Genomic DNA, 18489 nt, shown 5'->3' with positions numbered 1-18489 from the left:
GCTAGGACATTCACCGAGCAAAATACAATAATGAACTTCAGTTGGGACCCTCGGTGAGCAGATACAATAGGGTATGGTAACAGAAAAATTGAAAACAAGCATGAAGCCGAGCATAGAGAGGAAATCTACATAGAGAAATCTTTCTGGTATGTTTAGCATGTGCCACAGAGAATGCATATGTATGGACAGTTGTTGATTTTGCCCAACTGTGGGGTGATATCTGCAGAAGGCTCTGACCAGATGAATGAAGCTGTCATGGTGGAACATAGGGAGAGAGGTGTTTGCACAGGTATGAGGTGCCAAGACCATGAAGGGCTTTGAATATGATAGTCATGACCTTGATTTGAGCCTGGAAACTGACAGAAAGCCAATGGAATGACTGCAGAATGGAGTGATATGTATACTCCATCTAGCTCCTGAAAGTAAATGAGCTACAGTGTCCTGCACCAGGCTGGACTTTGGGGTGATTGCCATTTGGGAGAAAGGCAGGGAATAAATGAAGTAAATAAATAATAAATAAATGATGGACATTTCTGACAGTTCTCATTAGGCTCCCTGTAATCTTAAGAATTAGCATTCAGCAAGTTTTGTGACATATATGTGTAATGGGTATATATCCCTTGTGGAATGAGGGATTGTGTATGCAGAAGGGGATTGTACATGAAGTTCTCCAGGCTCGTACTAAAACAGAGGACATACAAGTACAAGATACTTTGAATATTTGGGGAGCTGAGTGTTCACAGAGTGAATAGTAAACAGAGAAATGTGGGGTGTAGGAACTTGTGTTGTGAGTGTGCATGGGACAGAGAAACAACCTTTCACTCAGAACCTTAATTAAGCTGTAGGAAAGAAATAAGAGTTCCATACATGATAGGAAAGATGAGAGATAGATCTCTATTTAGCTATCTTATCTAGCTATCTAATCTAAGGATGCCAATGGATGGCAGGACAAGAGATTATGCATCCATAGTGCAAAATGGAGAGGAAATATGGAAAGTATGGCAAAGAGAGGAAGATGAGGTGTCATGAAGAGGAAGTCCTTGAGAATAGCGTTCTACACATCAAAGGATAGTGCTGGGACAGTAAAGAGCAAAATGTAAAAAGATCCTGACCTCTCTAGCTTTCTCTTTGGTTTGTCCCTTTTGAAACCTAACCAAGGGGCAGCATCAGTCCTTCTCTTCTTAGCATGAGCAGGTGGCTCTGCTTGCCAAACTGAGCAACTCCTCAGTAACAACAACAACAACAAAACAACAACAACAAAACAGCAAAACAACAACAAAACAACAACATTGGATTTAAATACCACCCTTCAGGACAACTTAATGCCCACTCAGAGCGGTTTACAAAGTATGTTATTATTATCCCCACAACAAACACCCTGTGAGGTGGGTGGGGCTGAGAGAGCTCTAGAGAACTGTGACTAGCCCAAGGACACCCAGCAGGCTTCAAGTGGAGAGTGGGGAATCAAACCCGGCTCTCCAGATTAGAGTCCCATGCTCTTAACCACTACACCAAACTGGCACTCTGAGTACCACTCTGAATATTTATTCAGTACTCTCTCTATCCATAGATCGGGGATTTAGGGATGCACAGATGGAAAATTGGGTAGGTACTTTTGTACCTGCATACTGAGAAGATTCTTTATGTGTAATTTTCCATAAGCACCTAAAAGTTGTGATTCAGACTAGAGATGGGCATGAACAGGAAAAAAAAACCCTGAACACAATGTTCGTTGTTTGTTGCCATCCACTAACAGGGAAATACAAACAATCACGAACATGACCCTGTTCACGAACATGTTTGTGGTTGGCTGTTTGAGGGAGGGAGGGGGGAGACTTAGAATGGAAGAAGGTTCCCTATACCATTTGCAAACAGCATGGGGAACCTCCTTCCCTTCAAAGTCTCCCTCCTTCCAGCCGGCTGGAGGGAGGTTGGGAGACTTTGTCAGGAAACCCCTGACAAGTGGCTGAGTCAGGGGTGAAGTGCCCCTCTCCCTGCTGCTGTGCACCCGTGCATTTCACCCCGACAGGCTGCACTCAGAGAGGGGTTTCCTCTCTTTTCATGATTCTCCGCTTTTTGCTGCAGCAGGGAGAAAGGCATTTCACCCTGGCAGGCTGCACTCAGCTGCTTGTCAGGGGTTTCCCTGACAAGCAGCTGAGTGGGGGATTTAAATGTCCCTCTTCCTGCGCTGTGCAGGAGCAGGGAGAGGGAAATTTAAACCCCGACAGGCTGCAATCAGCCCTTGTCAGGGTTTTCCCTGACAAGCAGCTGAGTTGAGGGTGAAGTGCCCCTGGGCTTAGATTGGAGTTTCCAGGGCAACAGGAGTTCAGACAGAGTTCAGAAAGTCCATGCCTACTGTTTCCAAGGGAATTGATTGAAAGGCGCCAGACTGTCTGGCTTGATGAACAGCAGATGAACACCACAAACAGGGCTTGGAATGAACACGTTTGCCAAGAATGGGGCCTCACAAACAGCTTGCTCGTGAACAGCTGATCGGGCTGTTTGTGGCTTTTTTTGGGTTCAAATTGCTGTTCATGCCCACCTCTAATTCAGACTCAATTTTCCACTAACAGAAAGGGGCAACATTTCTGTTGACCTCCCACCCACATATACTGTAGACTCCAATTTGCCATGCATGCCGTTCTCTTTCCCCCAGGAGCAGTGGGCTGCAGAGGGAGGGGGAAGCAGGAAAGTTGTGTTTCATTGATGGATGAAGTGCCTTCTGTTATTGGAAGAAGTAGTCCAGATCCAACTCACAGATATGAACGCGTTTGCAGATCCCAGTAGTGTTTAAAGTAAGTATGCAAGCAGTTCCCACTTTCACTTTCCCACATAAAGCTGTACAGAGACAATTCTTGCCACCTGCAAACTCTGTGGAGAGTGTAGCCTGTGCAGTTATAAACATGCATTTGATATTTTCAATCACGATGCTGGAATTTTTCCAGCTCAAGATTTGGCCTGGCGTTGACTATTGATGTATACAAAGGCCTAAATCAGAATCAACTGTCACAATTAAAGAGTCCAGCAGTTAGACTTGACCTTTCTAGTAGCATGCTGGGAGCCCCCTTCAATTTCTTTCACACAGAACAACTGTTATGAAATTATCAGTCAAGTGATTTGTCAAGCACTGTGGCTCCTTTAATAAGTCAGGATGATGTCAAAGAGTAGGTGGGATGACAAATGGTTTTTAAAGCATGATCCACGGAACCATGCTGTTTCTTGGAAGCTATCTGAGAAGAAGGGTAGATGAGATAGTTCCCGCTACGACTGATCTTCATCACTAGAGATGGGCACGAACTGAAATATGAACCAAAATTAAGCATGAACCTGGCCGATTTGTGGTTCACGAACTGCAGTTCATCAGAGCCCATTTCTGATGAACCGCCACGAACTTTAGGCTGGTTCATTTGGTTCATTTTTTGGTTTGTGACTGCAGACAGCCTGGTGCCAATCAATCAGTTTCCTAGGCAACAGGGGGTGGACTTCCTGCAGACCTTCTGCTGGCCCGGAAGTGACCTTCTGCTGACCCAGAAGTGATGATTTTCTGACCTGGATGTGACAGTTTCACGAACCAAATGAACCAGTTCGTGAACATGGGGCAGGTGAAAGTTCGTCGTTCATGAAATTTGACGAACCACAAACCACATGGTTTGATTTTTTTTCTGGTTCGTGCCCATCTCTATTCATCACTGGAGAGGGTTGGGTATGCACTTTTAATTCCTAGGGAATAACAGTGAGGCCCAGTAAACCTGCTGAGAACCAGGTCTGTTATATGAAATGAATGCACACATTAGAACCTTTCTCACAACCCTCTGGAACACTCAAGGCAGAAAAGCATACGGTTCTGGACAGAAAAGTTCTAGAACAGGGATTTTCAATATTGCTGAGCTTGTATGCACTAGGTGCTGCCATGTTGCTGCCATGTTAAAGATCATAATTCTAGAAAGTCTGATATAGCATAACTCTGTTTTTCCAAAAGTTAAAATTAAGTATTTAGAACAAGTATATTTATGAAAGTGTTATCATTTCACCTCTATGGATGCAACTAAACAAAGGCACCATTTTAGATCTGTTTGCCAATTTTAATTGGAACACCTGGACTGAAAAGAAAAATTATCAGAATTACCACTTCATTGACTGACAGATAAAAGTGTCAGAGGGGAAGGGAATGTTGAAAAAGATGGTGATGAGGATAAAAGATCACATCTTTAAACGGTGCTTTTTTAATCCTCTCCGTTTTAGGAAACCTCTCTTTTCTGCTTTGCAAATTGAACAAATCCCTGCTTTCATCTATTTTTGATTGAGTTTTTGGCATGGAGGCACTGCGCTGCTTTTCCTTGGCTCAGGTTTCCTTGAACTTAGTGAACTTAGTTCTCAAAAGAATAAATTGATTACGCTGATAATTCAGGAAGATGGAGTTGCCACCATGCAGTCTGAGCATAGATATTACCCTCTAAATTTCCCTAGTCCAGGAAGACATGGCCCCTCCTTTTTTCACCCCATGGTCCTGTGTAGGGTTGCCAGTCTCCAGGTAGTTGCTGGAGATCTCCTGGAGTTACAACTGGTCTCCAGGCCACAGAGGTCAGTTCACCCAGAGAAAATGGCAACTTTGGGGGGTGGACTCTATGGAATTATGCCATGCCGAGGTCCTTTCCCTCCCCAAACCCCACTTTCTCCAGGTTTCTCCAGGTTTCATTCCCCAGATCTCCAGGAATTTCCCTACTTGGAGCTGGCAACCCTCGTCCTGTGTCATCTGTCTTTCACCTTCAGATGATGAATTCTTGCTGTTCTGTTGTAGATGAGGGCAGAAGATAGGTCATTTAGAGAGGCAGAGTGAATGGGAGAACTGGTGGCTGCCAGGACTTACATGAAACATTTACAGTGCAATCCTAAACAGAGTTATACCTATCAAATCCCATTTACTTCAGTGGAGCTATAAGGAAGTAATGCTGTTTAGGATTGTAGTTTTATATCCTGCCTTTCTGTGAATGGATTCAAAATGGCTTCTGATAGGAAACCATCTGAAGTCTATGCAGCAATGCGACACGGTGCATGCGACATGGTGTCTGCTGTTTTGTTTTGTATTTTACACACTGAGGTCCTTTTTGTGGTTGCCAGAATAGGAAAGGCAGGCACCCTTTGGTAGAGGAGGAAGGGATAACTGTGCAAGAGGGTGAGAAAAAGCTGCCTGAGTGGGAAGGGAGATGTTCAAGTACAATGTTTTCTTTAACAAATTGCACATGAATAACGTGTCAGCAGTAGTTATTAGACTGTATTGCAGGATTTTTTTTTAGAAGAGAGAAAATTAAAAGAAGTTGGGAACGGTAAAACAAGGTGAAGTTCAATGCAGAATGTTCCCTTAGAACACTAATTATGGGAAGCTAATTATGTTCATCATTGTGAGATCATTGAATTCCCTTTTCTTTTCTTACCATATAGTAACAACTGGTGGAAGGGTACTCCCCTTTTCCTGATGCTCGAAGTTGGTCTAGTTCTTTATAATAATAACATAATAATAACATTTGATTCTTAAACCGCCCTTCAGGACAATGCTACACTCAGAGTGGTTTACAAAGTATGTTATTATTATCCCCACAACAACAATCATCCTGTGAGGTGGGTGGGGCTGAGAGAGCTCTGAAAGAGATGTGACTAGCCCAAGGCCACTCAGCTGGTTTCAAGTGGAGGAGTGAGGAATCAAAACCAGTTCTCCAGATTAGAGTCCCGCACTCTTAACCACTACACCAAACTGGCTCTTATGTCAGAGCACCCTCAGAAGCAGGGCGGGTAGGAAGCTCATACACCAGGGCTGTAAAACATAAGGCTGTGAGATGTTATTGGACACTTTGAGGGTATTCAGTGAAGCTCTGAGATGACAGAGCTCTTTTCACAATGAGGAACTACATGCCACTACCCTGGTCCCCATTACAACATGAATTAACTTTGACTCTGAGTTCAGATTAACAGGCCTGGAGAAAAATATCCCTGCCATTTTAATAGAGGCTTAATTCATAGAAATGGGAAGCTGAAGCTTTTCATAGCATAGAGATAAATAGCACAATCTGGTAAATAATATTGAAGGGACAAGTCTTTTTTTTCCCCAGGAAGTCAGCATCCCTAGTTCTGTACTCCAAAAACTATTCTATTCTAACAAGGATAACTCCTGTGATCCTGCCTGGCAATATCCTTAGCAAAGCGTTACTTACCAAATCCTGCCAACTACTGGGAGTTGTAGAAGGTGGGATATGCAAAACAGGTGTCATGATGATGCCGTGTTGTCACTTCTGGTGTAAACCTGGAAGTGACATCAGAGTTGTAGAGGGTGGGACATGCAAAACAGGTGTCATGGTCATGCTGTGTTGTCACTTCTGGTGTCAACCTGGAAGTGACATCAGAGTTGTAGAGGGTGGGACATACAAAACAGGTGTCATGGTCATGCCATATTGTCACTTCTAGTGTGAACCTGGAAGTGACATCAGAGCATTGGCATGATGCTCTAGGATGCCACAAAAACTTCATGGTTTTATCATGGATTTGGGGGGAAATCCTAGAGCATCATGCCAACATGCTAAAACCACTTCTGTTTTCACACCAGAGGCGATGTTGTGATGTCACCACAATGTTTTTTTCACTTCACTGCTCTACTGAGTGGAGGTAAACACCCTGGCTCCAGGGCAGGAAGTCTCCTGCTCTAGTTATAGTGGAAGAAATGGCCACTCTACCCTGGCAATAGAGGGTCATAGAGGCCAATATGTGAACCAGCAAATGGGATGTGCCTCACATCTCTATGCCTAGAACAGGTTGCTCCTGGGCAGAAACACTTTGCCAAGATCTTTTCCTGCATCCTAACTGCTTCTGGGATGTGATATTGGTGTTCCTGGTGTCTTTTGCTCCCATTTCCTCAGTTATTTGCACAAGGCCCCAATTGTTTTTACTAAATTATAATCCAGATCTCAGAGAGCATGTCTAGAACAGGACATAGTGGAGTACAATTTGTTCTGCTGAAGCATTGGTAATGGTAAATTCAGATAGGATGGGCACTTTTTTTTTTGTTAACGAACAATTCACTCAGGCCCTGCCCATTCTAGGAGTGCCATATGTTTATTTTGTAAATCTTTATCCTGCTGTTTCTCCAGGCAGCTCAGGAAGTGTGCCTTAGTTTCCTCTCTCCCATCTTTTCTTCACAACAACCCTGTGAGGTAGGTTAGGTGGAAGGAGAGTAACTGGCCCAAGGTCATCCAGCAAACGTCATGGCAAAGTAGATATTTGAACCTGGGCCCCTCAGAGCCTAGTTTAGCACTTTAAACACTACTCCAAGCTGGCTGACTCATCATGCAAGCAGTTTTGGGGAGGGAATGGGAATTGAAAGAAGACAATACTTACGGGAGTAATCTCCTATCTCAAACTTTGCTACAAATATACCTTGGAGAAATAGGTGTAGCAGTGTTGGAAACTGCTTAATTAACAGGTTGTAGATCAGATTCAGGTTGTCTTGGATATTACATGAAAATAAAGCTTTTTTTTTTAATGGAATGGGAATTCTTATGTGGACCACCATTCAGTTGTTGTGTGGAATTCTAATTTTCAAGACGATGAGAGTTAGCACCATCCAGAGAATTGGGGTACTAACTGAGCAGTGGAATCTCCGAGCTCTTTGATCTGTATACTGTTTGATCAGTGGATATATAATTGTTGTTCTATTGCAGTTGTTTTCAAATTGTGTAATGAAGAATCGTAGGAATTTTTGAGTGGCAGAGTCATTAATGGTGGACAAGTTTCCAAAGATAACTTAGCCATCACTACTGAATTTTCCCTGCCATGTGAAGACACAGGGGAAGGCTGGATGTATTTTAAGTTAATGTACGGATGACAGTAAGGTCCCCAAATCCTAGCTAGTTGAGCACAAAACCTAGATCATAGTCCAGAATCATGGCAGACGTGGCAGACATGGCAGCAAAGAAGTCAACATGGAAAGGATTTCCTTAAATAGAATCTCTGACAACAACTGCCCTCTGGAGTATAACTGTTTCTAATGCATGCAATGTAAATGGAGAAGCTGAAATGGAATTATATATTCTTGATTGCCAAAAATGCAACTGGTAAAACGATAATCAACCTCTTCTCACTACCATCATAAACTAAGACAATTTTTATTCCAAACAAATGAAAGTATGTTTTGTTGGAGTTTTTGCATGTGACCCAGTTTGATGTAGTAGTTAAGAGTGGCAGGACTCTAATCTGGAGAACCAGGTTTGATTCCCCCCGCTTCTACTTGAAGCCAGCTGGGTGACCTTGAGTCAGTCACAGCTCTTCCAGAGCTCTCTCAGCCCCATCTACCTCACAGGGTGCTTGTTGTTCTAGGGATAATAATAATATACTTGCTAACTACTCTGAGTGGATGTTAAGTTGTCCCGAAGGGCGGTATATAAATCAAATTGTTGTTGTTATTATTTTAAAGAATGTTGGGCAATTTAATTTAGAATTTATAAATGGAGAGCTGGTGAGGGGCAGTGATTTGCGTGTCTGACTTAGATATGAGAGATCAAGGTTTGAATCCCCACTCTGCCATAGAAACTCACTGGGTGACTCTGGACCCATCACTTTCTCTCAGAGTCTCTCTACATGAGACAAATTACATGGGGATGCTCAAGTGAAAGGAGATGCAATGGGTAGTTAAAAAGATAGATTGGAAGGCTCTGTCAATTTCACCTCTCTAGAGCCAGCAACTATAGCTTCTCAGAGGGTTTATTTCACTTCACCTCCCTGAAGGCTCTGTCAATTTCACCTCCCCTTCCAGATGTGAAGAGAAAATAAACAAACCCCCTGAGGAGTAGGGATGGGCACAAACTGGAAAAAAAACAAACTGTGTGGTTCGTGGTTTGTTGCATTTCACGAACCATGAACCACAAACTTTCTCAAACCTGCCCTGGTTTACAAACCAGTTCATTTGGTTAACCAAAGCGTCACGTCCGGGCTAGCAAATCATCACTTCCGGGCCAGCAGAAAGCCTGGGTCAGCAGAAGGTCTCCAGAAAGTCCATCCCCTGTTGCCTAGGAAACTGATTGATCAGCGCCAGGCTGTCTGCAGTGATGAACCAAATGAACCAGCCTAAAGTTCGTGGCGGTTTGTCAGAAATGGGCTCTGATGAACCTCTGGTTTGTGAACCACTAACTGACCTGGTTCTTGCTGAATTTTGGGTTGTATTTCGGTTTGTGCCCATCTCTACTGAGGAGTGACCTTTGCCAGTTCTAGAGAGATGACACTGACAGAGACTTCTGATCTGTCTATTAAAACTCAGTTTCCCAGCTAACATTTGTCTTCCTTCACTTGAGTGTCCTCGTGTAATTCATTTCTTGTACAGAGACTCTCAGCCTAATCTACTTCTTAGGAAGATCATTGCGAGGTTAAAATGGAGGAGGGGAGAACAACGCTCTCAACCACTTTGAGACCCCACTGGAGAGTAAAGCAGGATTTAAAATATAAATAAATAAATGGCTATGAAAGTTAAATAGACTCTCCCAATTCAGAGGCAGCATACCTCTAGTTGCCAGTTGTCGTGAACAACCAACAAGTGATGACCGTTATCTTCAAGGCTAGCATTTGAGCTTCTGAAGAAATTGACTGGCCAGTGTGGAAAACGATGGACAGAGTAAAGCCTGTTCTGAGATCCATGAAGTCATTTTTAAAATTCTTCAATAAACTAACATCTTTTAGCAGTAAGCTTCTGAGTACATCCGTGTGACAGTATCTTGATTGTGCATCTATCTAATGCCTCAGTTACACTTTAATCAAATATATACATATGGATGCATTGGTGGTATTTGTACTTAAGAATACTGGAACACCAACTTTTCATCTTAGCTTTTCATGGGCAGAAAGCAAAGCTAACTCTGTAGGGGAATCAACTCTGCTATATTCTGATGTCCTCCCCCCACCCCCGGCCCCTTGTGCATTTATCTACAAGTAATCAAAGAATCGTTTCCCCCCAGACATTTTTCTTAAAAGTTTCCGCATAAGGCCAAGCCAGCTGAAAGAAAAATTATACATTATACATGAAGACAGTGGTGGACTTAGTGATGAGCAGATTACAGCACTAAGAAGGTAACCTTTTGGATACAATCCTTTATTTATGATAGATATTACTTCTGAAAACAGCATCGTTTTTGTCAAATGAAAAGGAAAGCCAGAGGATGTGTTTACCGAAGCAGCTGAGGTTCCCTGCTTGCTGCATTGGAAATTAGGGATGTATCTAAAATTTTTTCTTCGCTATTACTCATTGTTCTCCAAAACAACCGCAAGCCATCTTTCAGCTGGTAATGCTAAGCTTTAAGCGGAGCAAGCAACAAAATAGACCAATCCAGAAACTGTTGAGCCAAATGACTTGGGTTTAAATGGAATTAATCCCACTGAAGCTGACAGAACTGAGAGACATTCTTATATTTTTAACAAATCATCATACTGTGGCTGCCTGGGGGTAAAAAACCCTTTCTATAATGCCTTACCATGTGTCATTTTAATAACACCCAACACCACTCTCTATATGATTTGTCTACTTACAATGGAGAGTTTTTGTGATGCTGCTTTGGAAATTTTCCATGCCATTCCAAAGTCTCCTGTGGAGAATGGTGCTGCTGCTACAGCCACAGTAAGGGTAAGGCTGTTTCAAGTGTTCCCTGCATGGCAGGGGAAAAAAAAAAACCAATAGCTTACAAGCAAAGCTCTGTTTCAATAAACTGAGATTTCATATGCCCAGAGTTGAAATCTAAGTGCAGAGCCGATCAAATTATATTATTATATATTAAATCAACGGTTGCCAGACTGTGTCCTTGGAAACTTATTGGGGTTCTGGAGTGAGATGTTGGATAAGTTACCCTGAAACAAAGCTCACTTACTGTATGGATCTTTCCTAGTAACAGACAAAGGGAAGAGAGTGTATGTAGGAGTTCTTGGACACAACCTCACATCATGCCAGCAAGATACTCCGGCTGTGTGAGCTCCCCCAGAGTACAGTGGCATCCCTGGCATATATACAGGGGAGGGGGACTTAATAGAGAAATTTCCTGCAAAAATTACTAATGATCCAAAATTAGCCACGAGGGTTATGAATTAGCTGTCTTGTTCAGATACATCATTGGTTTTAACAGGCGAAACAGCAAAATCTGTAAACCACAGGTTTTATGAGGGATATGCAATAGGTAATATCAATGCATATCAACTGCTGGACTATGGTTTGTATCATTTAGAGAGAAGTCTTGTTCAGTCACTATGTCTGACTGTGCATACAGGACAAAGGTGCCTCATACAATCCTACATATGATGCATACTTACTGTTTCTTCTGCTTTGAAATGCACATACTGGATCCCAATTTAATCTGGTGGCTGGTATGCATGTACTGAGGTGGAAAAATGACACCATGCTACACATGGTGATGATTGCACATATCAGAAGGATTGCAACATAGTTACAGCACTGGAGGTCCCCTGTCCCCTTAGAACAGCATTTGGGGGAAGTCCACTCCCTGGAAGGAAATCCCTTCTTTCCACTGAGAACTCTGGTAGATCCAAGCCCATATGTAATAGTAACTAACTAGGATGTATTTTTCCAGAATGGACACAGCCCAAGCAGGAAAAAGGCAACCCAGCACCCTCCCAGAAACATTGTGAAGCCGTGACCTTGATCTTTCAGAGGAAGCAGAACCCCATCCATGTTGAACACTGATTCAGCCACCCTTGCATTTTGCGTATTTTTGATGGACCATGATCTGCTGGTCTGGCCCTCCCGTCTACCCTTGCATCCAAGACCAGTGGGAGAACTTTGGGAGTGGAAATGACATGGCACAACACGTTGATGTCAAGTCTGGGCAAAAGCCCAGGTGTGATATCAGTACATCATCTGATATTGTGGAATATCCCCCAAACTCTATGGGAATACCATAGAGTTTGGGGGGGGGGAGTCCAGAGTGTCAGCTGATGCACTGATGTAAAATCTAGGTTTTCATCAAGATATGATGTTAATACATTGTGTCCTCCCCTTGCCCAACCCCAAAGCTGCCAGGGGTGCTGTACTTTTGTCTCATCTAGTTCCTCACTACCTTCTGATACTGATTAAATATTTCCACCACTTCTTTGGATTTAAATGGACAGGTGCGTGTAATCAGCATATTGATGCTCCAAATATCTGGAGCGTCTCTTCTGGCAGCTTCATGTAGACATTAAGCAGCACAGTGGACAAAATGAAACCTTGAAGCACAATGTGAAGCAGAGGCTAATTTCTGTACCAACTGGTATCCTCTTAAGATAGTAGCAGCGATGGGATTTCAGGCAGAGAGTATAAAAGACCTATCCTCTTACCTATTAGTCAAATATATGCGAAATTTCAAGGATTTTTTTTGTTTGAAATTATTTATTTAATATAAGAAGCCATTTTTTGCTTATTTGCACATATTTTTCAATGTTCTTCAAAAATTAAAACTCAGTAAAATAATGGAGGGAAAAATAACCTTTTTACATTATTATAATGTTGTCTACAAAGACATCAATTATGTGCCACTGTCCTCTTGGAGCTGGGAGTGATAATTTGTATTGATTTCCCACAGATACCAGCCTACTTTAAAAGATATAGAAATGTATCAGTCTTTCAAAGGATCTCCTTCAGAACTACACCTGGTGGATCAGTTTATGTTAGAAGTAAGAAGTATATCTGAGATTAAAGTCATGATTTTGCACATTGTCTTATTGTTTGCTTCCTTTGTTTTCCCTGTGACTGTTTTGTGCTCAGTTTAGAACTTTGAAAAAATGCAGCTCAGGAAACTTTATTGAAAACAAATTATTGGCAGATAATTGGCTGTTTTATGTATTCAAGTTTCCTGACCTGATCAGGAGATTCCTGAAAGCCACTTTAAAATCTTAGGATTAGAAACAAAGGGCCAAGCTACACATGACGAATGACACTTGAACGGCAAGTGGATTGAGTGGAGGGCAAGTGAACAGGGAGAAATACACTTGCCGTTCAAGTGTCATTCGTCATGTGTAGCTTGGCCCAACGTGATAAAAAAAATCTTTGCAAACTTTGGATTTAGCTAAAGTCAATGTGGACCATTTCAAGTGGGGTATGCGGTACAAGGGAAGATACCTCTCGTGAGTATCATATTGATGCCAGGTTGAAAGTGTAAGCTATGATCTTTTAAAATGATGAGAGAGGGTATATCCCCCCCACCCTGCACAATTTTATGGCATTTACAGTTATAACTTTAATTCCTCACATCTTCTCTGGGTCCATTAGTATCTTTAATATTGTCTTTAATTATTTGCTCTTCATTATCAATACAGGGGAGTACTTACGGATCTAGCAGCCAGTCAGTACGAATATCCTGCTTTGCACAAATGTTTGATATTTAACAACATCCATGTTTTTCCAGTCTATAAAAAGCATTTGGCTCTGGCATGAAGATTCAAAGCCTTCTTGCACTGAGAATTGTATTTAGCATTTATAGAGAATTTTTTGGATTGTTTAAACAATTGTGATTCTATTATTCCATCAAATACTTAGTCAATGTATTTCCCATAGGATAGGCATCCTGGTGGCAAATTTCCCACCTTTGGTCTTATTTTCTTCTAGAACTACTACTTTATTTATAGTCTACCTTTCTCAATCATGCCAGAGGTGGCTTACAACTAAAACAATGTTATAAGAACAGTATAATACATACAACACACATAATTAGAGAACGATGCAATAAAAGCATCATAAGACACAGGCAATAGAGATTACAAAACTGGAGTGTAGTGAAAACATTGTATTACATACAATAAAGAATAGCAGTAAAGTTGGACCTCTGTAGTAATATTTCCTCTGTCAGCGGTCCCCAACCTTACTGGCACCAGGGACAGGTTTCATGGAAGACAATTTTTCCTTGGACCCGGGGGGCAGGGCTTGTCTGTGCCTCACATGGTCGGCCTTGCACTTTTCATTAGAAATATCACCTTGCCTGGCCGGCTGACTCCCATCATGCCTCTGGGTCTCTCCTCCCGCTCCCAGCTGGCACACGCACAGTTGCTGCCTTGTGCTGTGGTTGGTGTGGCTGTGGTCGTGATGTGGTCAGCCGGCCAGGCGAGGTGATATTTCTAATGAAAAGTGCAGGGCCGGCCAGGTGAGGCATGGCTGCCCCTCCCAAGATGGTGATGGCCTACCTCTCCTGCTCGGTGGAGCCGGCTCTGCGCTGCCCGCCACTCACCTCCTGTGCGGCCCAGTTGCTAACAGGCCACAGACCAATCCCAGTCCGCGGCCTGGGGGTTGGGGACCCCTGTCCTCTGTGATGTACATGAATAACAGGGAGAGGTGAATCTAACAACACAGTCTAGGCTACACAGCGAATACACCTGCAGTGGAATCCTAAAAAAGTTACTCTCTTCTAAGTCCATTTGCTTTGATGGATTTAGAAAAGTGTAACTCTGTTTAGGATTGCATCACTAGAATTCCTCTCATTCATCTGTTCAACCACCATGTATTATGTGGTTATATAGTATTATGCCCATATTGTAAAGCCCAATGTTCAGTCCTCATCCTCTCCAGTTAAAGGGATCCCATGACCTGGATAGCCCAGGCAAGCCTGATCCCATCAGATCTTGGAAGTTAAGCGGAGTCGGCCTTGGTTAGTAATTTAAGGGGACACCTCCAACGAAGACCAGAGTTGCAGAGTCAGGCAATGGCAAACCACCTCATTTAGTCTCTTGCCATGAAAATGACAGCAGGGGTCACCATAAGTCAGCTATAACCACCACCATGTACTAGGACTAGGAATGCCCCCTGCTAAGACATTGGAGAACTGTTTCAGGTTTCAGTACATAGTAACAGTATTACTCACTCTGCAGCTTGTGGAGAGCCTCATTTCCACTACCATCAACAAATAACAGCCACATTTACCCCTACTCCTAGTATGAGATCTGCACCTGAGGAAGGTTTGCAGTTTATTCTTTTCTCTGTCAGCAGCAGCTTCAAAGCTGAAGCCACCTGCCAACCACAAGCCCTGCCAGGCAAGAGCCTTACCCACTTTCCTGAAACATGGAATGGGTGCCACATTGGGGAACAGTGCTCAGAAGAGAGGGCTAGATAAGTGGTATATCGCCCTAGATAAGTGGTATACGGCAGTTTTGAATGTATATGTATATGATGGCTGGCAAATTGAACCAACATCTCCCCATCTTTATGCAGATCTGTAAAATACCTAACATAGGACAAAAGCTGGACCTCCTGCTTGCAGTCCGTGAACTTCCAGCATCCATGGCAGAGCTGGAGCCCGTAAGTGGCATGATAAGTTTTTTGATGTGTGTGTGGTATCACAGTAACGCACCAGATGTCCTCAGTGTAAATTTTAAAAGCCGACGCATACGCAATGTGATCTTTTCCTTGGAAAGAAAGCAACTAACCAGTAGCGCTGTTGACATTCATATTGTAATATTGCATGCAGCCTGATGTATAAGTTGTCATTCCACTGCATTATTCAAAAGAAATGTGGGAAAAGGTTTTGATGATCTATGTTGGCTCCTGGATTTTATAGCCGAGAGAGTCATAACTAGCATGAAAGTAAATTTGAGATCATCTAGATTTGAAATACAATATGCACTTCCTGCTGGGGTATCTAAAATAGCCTTGGGCAAATCAAAACCTGTGAGAGTTCATTAGCGGAAATAGCACCTCCAGAAGGTAATACCTCATGAACGATGACACAGCCCATGCCAATCAGCATAGCTGATACCTTGTAGACATTGTTTTGAAATTTAATTTTTGAGAGGTTTGTTATTCTTGTTTACTTACTCAAACACTGCCTAGGAACTCAAGCATTGCATCCAGACTAGGATAGGAGACTTCATATAATAATAAACATGCAGCTCTTAGCCCAGAGTCTAAATAGAGATAAGATGATTCTGCAGGACTTTCAAGCAAGGAATTAAACTGAACTTGAACCTGAACCCAAAAACTGAATTGGAGAGGCTTTTCAGGAAACTGGAAATGAACCCGATTGAAAATTTTCCAGTTGCTCCAAAACAGAAACCAAAATATATATATCATCAAGTTCTCAGAGGGTTCACTCAAGGGTAGTAAGCAAGGTACACCTCAGGTAGATTTGGGAGAGAAGGCAATATCTTGCCTGACTGTTCCCTACCACCCATCATATCCACCTGTTTCCTCCATAATCACATCACCTTTTCACCATTTTAGCCTTACCTCCTCTACTGCCCCTATCTGGGAATGGAACCTGTTAATCCTAACTAGACATGGGCATGAACCCCAAAAAATTAACAAACCTGCGGTTCATGGTTCGGTGCTGCTGACGAGCCCGGACAAATTAACTGAAATGAACATTTCCCGTTACCGAACCGGTTCACGGTTCATGGTTTGTGGGGCTCAGAATGGCCCCCATTGCACTTAGAGAGCCCATATTCACAGGGAGTGTTTAGCAGTCTCTCCTCCAGCCAGCACCTAAGTTTGGTCAAGTTTGTAAAAGGGATCTTGGAGTTATACCCTTTCTAATCTGAGGCCCCCAGGAAACTCCCACTCGATACAATTAGAGCCACCAGTTGATGTTGGCCCAGTGTACAAGGGGTTGGCCATCAGAACTGCCTATCAGGGTTTGCAGGGATGAGATTGGAGTGCCCATGGCTACAGAACACCCCCTTCCCCCTCCCTCCCCCGGGTGCCTTCTCCCATATAACCAATTTGCAGCTCCATGGTTGGAAGGAAGACCTGCCGATCAAGGTAAGCTGGGCTTCGATTCGGGTTTCCAGGGCAACAGAAGGAGTGCAGACAGAGTTCAGGCATTCCCCCAGCTCCATTTCCAAGGGGATTGATTGATGGTGCCTGACTGTCTGGCTTCCCGAACCGCAGGCGAACGCAATGAATTGGGGTTCCAATGAACGCTGGTTCGTTGGCCACGGACCCTCATGAACTGCCGGATTGCGAACAGACAATCAGGCGGTTCGTGGGTTTTTTTGGTTCGTAATGCAGTTCGTGCCCATGTCTAATCCTAACCCTTCCCTGTTAATTCCTGCAAGACTCTCTAAAAACAGCATGCCCATCTGCACATGCGGTCTTGTGAAACTCCTTCCTTTGTATACTGTGTTGCTTTTAAAGAAGCCTGAGAAAGAAAGGAGGCAAGGAAGTTTAGATGCTTCATCATGAATGCACTGGTGGAGCCGTGGAAGAGTGAACTAGCCACAGGTGGCTCTATTAGGTTAGGTTGCTCTAAATGTAGAAAGGCAAGGAAGACATTGCTTCTTGGGAAATCTTTGGAAAAGGAAAAGGTGGAGGGGAGAGAAGATTCTGGGACTGCAACTGAACACATAAAGCTGCCTTATACTGAATACTGCTACTGCTGCTGCTGCTACTATTACTAATAACAACTCCAGCAACAACATTCAATTTATATACCACCCTTCAGGACAACAATGCCCACACAGAGTTGTTTACAAAGTCTGTTATTATTATCCCACAACAATCACCCTGCGAGGTGGGTGGGACTGAGAGAGCTCTGAGAAGCTGTGACTGACCCAAGGTCACCCAGCTGGCTTTAAGTGGAGGACTGAAGACTCAAACCCGGTTCTCCAGATTAGAGTCCTGCCGCTCTTAACCACTACACTATTCTGGCTCTCTCCACACCAAACTGAATCTGACCACTGCTGCATCAAATTCATATTGCCTACTCAGACTGGCACAGGCTCTCTGGGGTGTTAGGCAAAAGTCTTTCACATCTCCTACAGCCTGGTCCTCCCAACTGGAGATGCTGGGGATTGAACCTGGGACCTTCTGCATGCAAAGCAGATGCTCTGCCACTGAGCCATGGCCCTTTCCCCGCACCTACCTTGAAACGAGCTCCAAAATGCTTTTCTCAGCTCAGAACTAAAAGCGACAGAGTGCACTGCCTGAGCTGGCTTTTTCTCTCTACTTCCTAATCATATATATGTAGTAGTGTTTCCTACTTCCAGCTGAGGCCTAAAGTTCTCCTGGAATTACAAGTGATCTCCAGATTGCAGAGATCAGTTTCTCTGGAAGGCAGACTTTATGGTATCAGATCTCTGTGTTGAACTCCCTCCTTTCCCCAGACTCTGCCCTTCCCAGGCTCCACTCTCAAATTTCCAGGAAGTTTCCAAGCTAGAGAGGACAACCTGGGTACGTAGTATAGCAAACTGTGTGATATCATTGCATTATTTCCCTCTAGTGCTGCTTATTAGGGATATTTGTTAGTTGGTGTAGCAAAGTTGCACAGTCCCCAGATGGGGAAATAACTGAAATAGTAGCTAAATTTCTCTACAGCGCCATGGCTATAAGCCATGACAAGTAATATTCTGTACTGGTTTTGCTGCACTGTTGCCCTGCTCCTATCTGTATTTTAATCTCATTTTGTATGGAGTCTCTGTATTTAAAAATTTTATATTTTATATATGCCAGTAAAGGCTTGCTTGACTTGTTGCACAGTCAGAAAAGCACGGAAT

General features: G+C 43.2%; 1 protein-coding gene across 3 annotated transcripts in view; it reads left to right on the top strand.

Annotated features, from left to right (window-relative positions):
• Nucleotides 1–18489, top strand: part of LOC129331349 (uncharacterized) — a 124838-nt gene that overhangs the window by 77251 nt on the left and 29098 nt on the right. For all 3 annotated transcript variants that reach the window (XM_054981866.1, XM_054981864.1, XM_054981865.1), the window contains 3 exons: nucleotides 9990–10101; nucleotides 12597–12687; nucleotides 15212–15298. In XM_054981866.1, the coding sequence (XP_054837841.1) occupies nucleotides 9990–10101; nucleotides 12597–12687; nucleotides 15212–15298 (290 nt within the window). The remainder of the gene's footprint in view (nucleotides 1–9989; nucleotides 10102–12596; nucleotides 12688–15211; nucleotides 15299–18489) is intronic.

This window comes from Eublepharis macularius, chromosome 5 (assembly GCF_028583425.1).
Source record: "Eublepharis macularius isolate TG4126 chromosome 5, MPM_Emac_v1.0, whole genome shotgun sequence".
NCBI lineage: Eukaryota > Metazoa > Chordata > Lepidosauria > Squamata > Eublepharidae > Eublepharis > Eublepharis macularius.
This window is presented reverse-complemented; position numbering and strand designations above follow the sequence as displayed.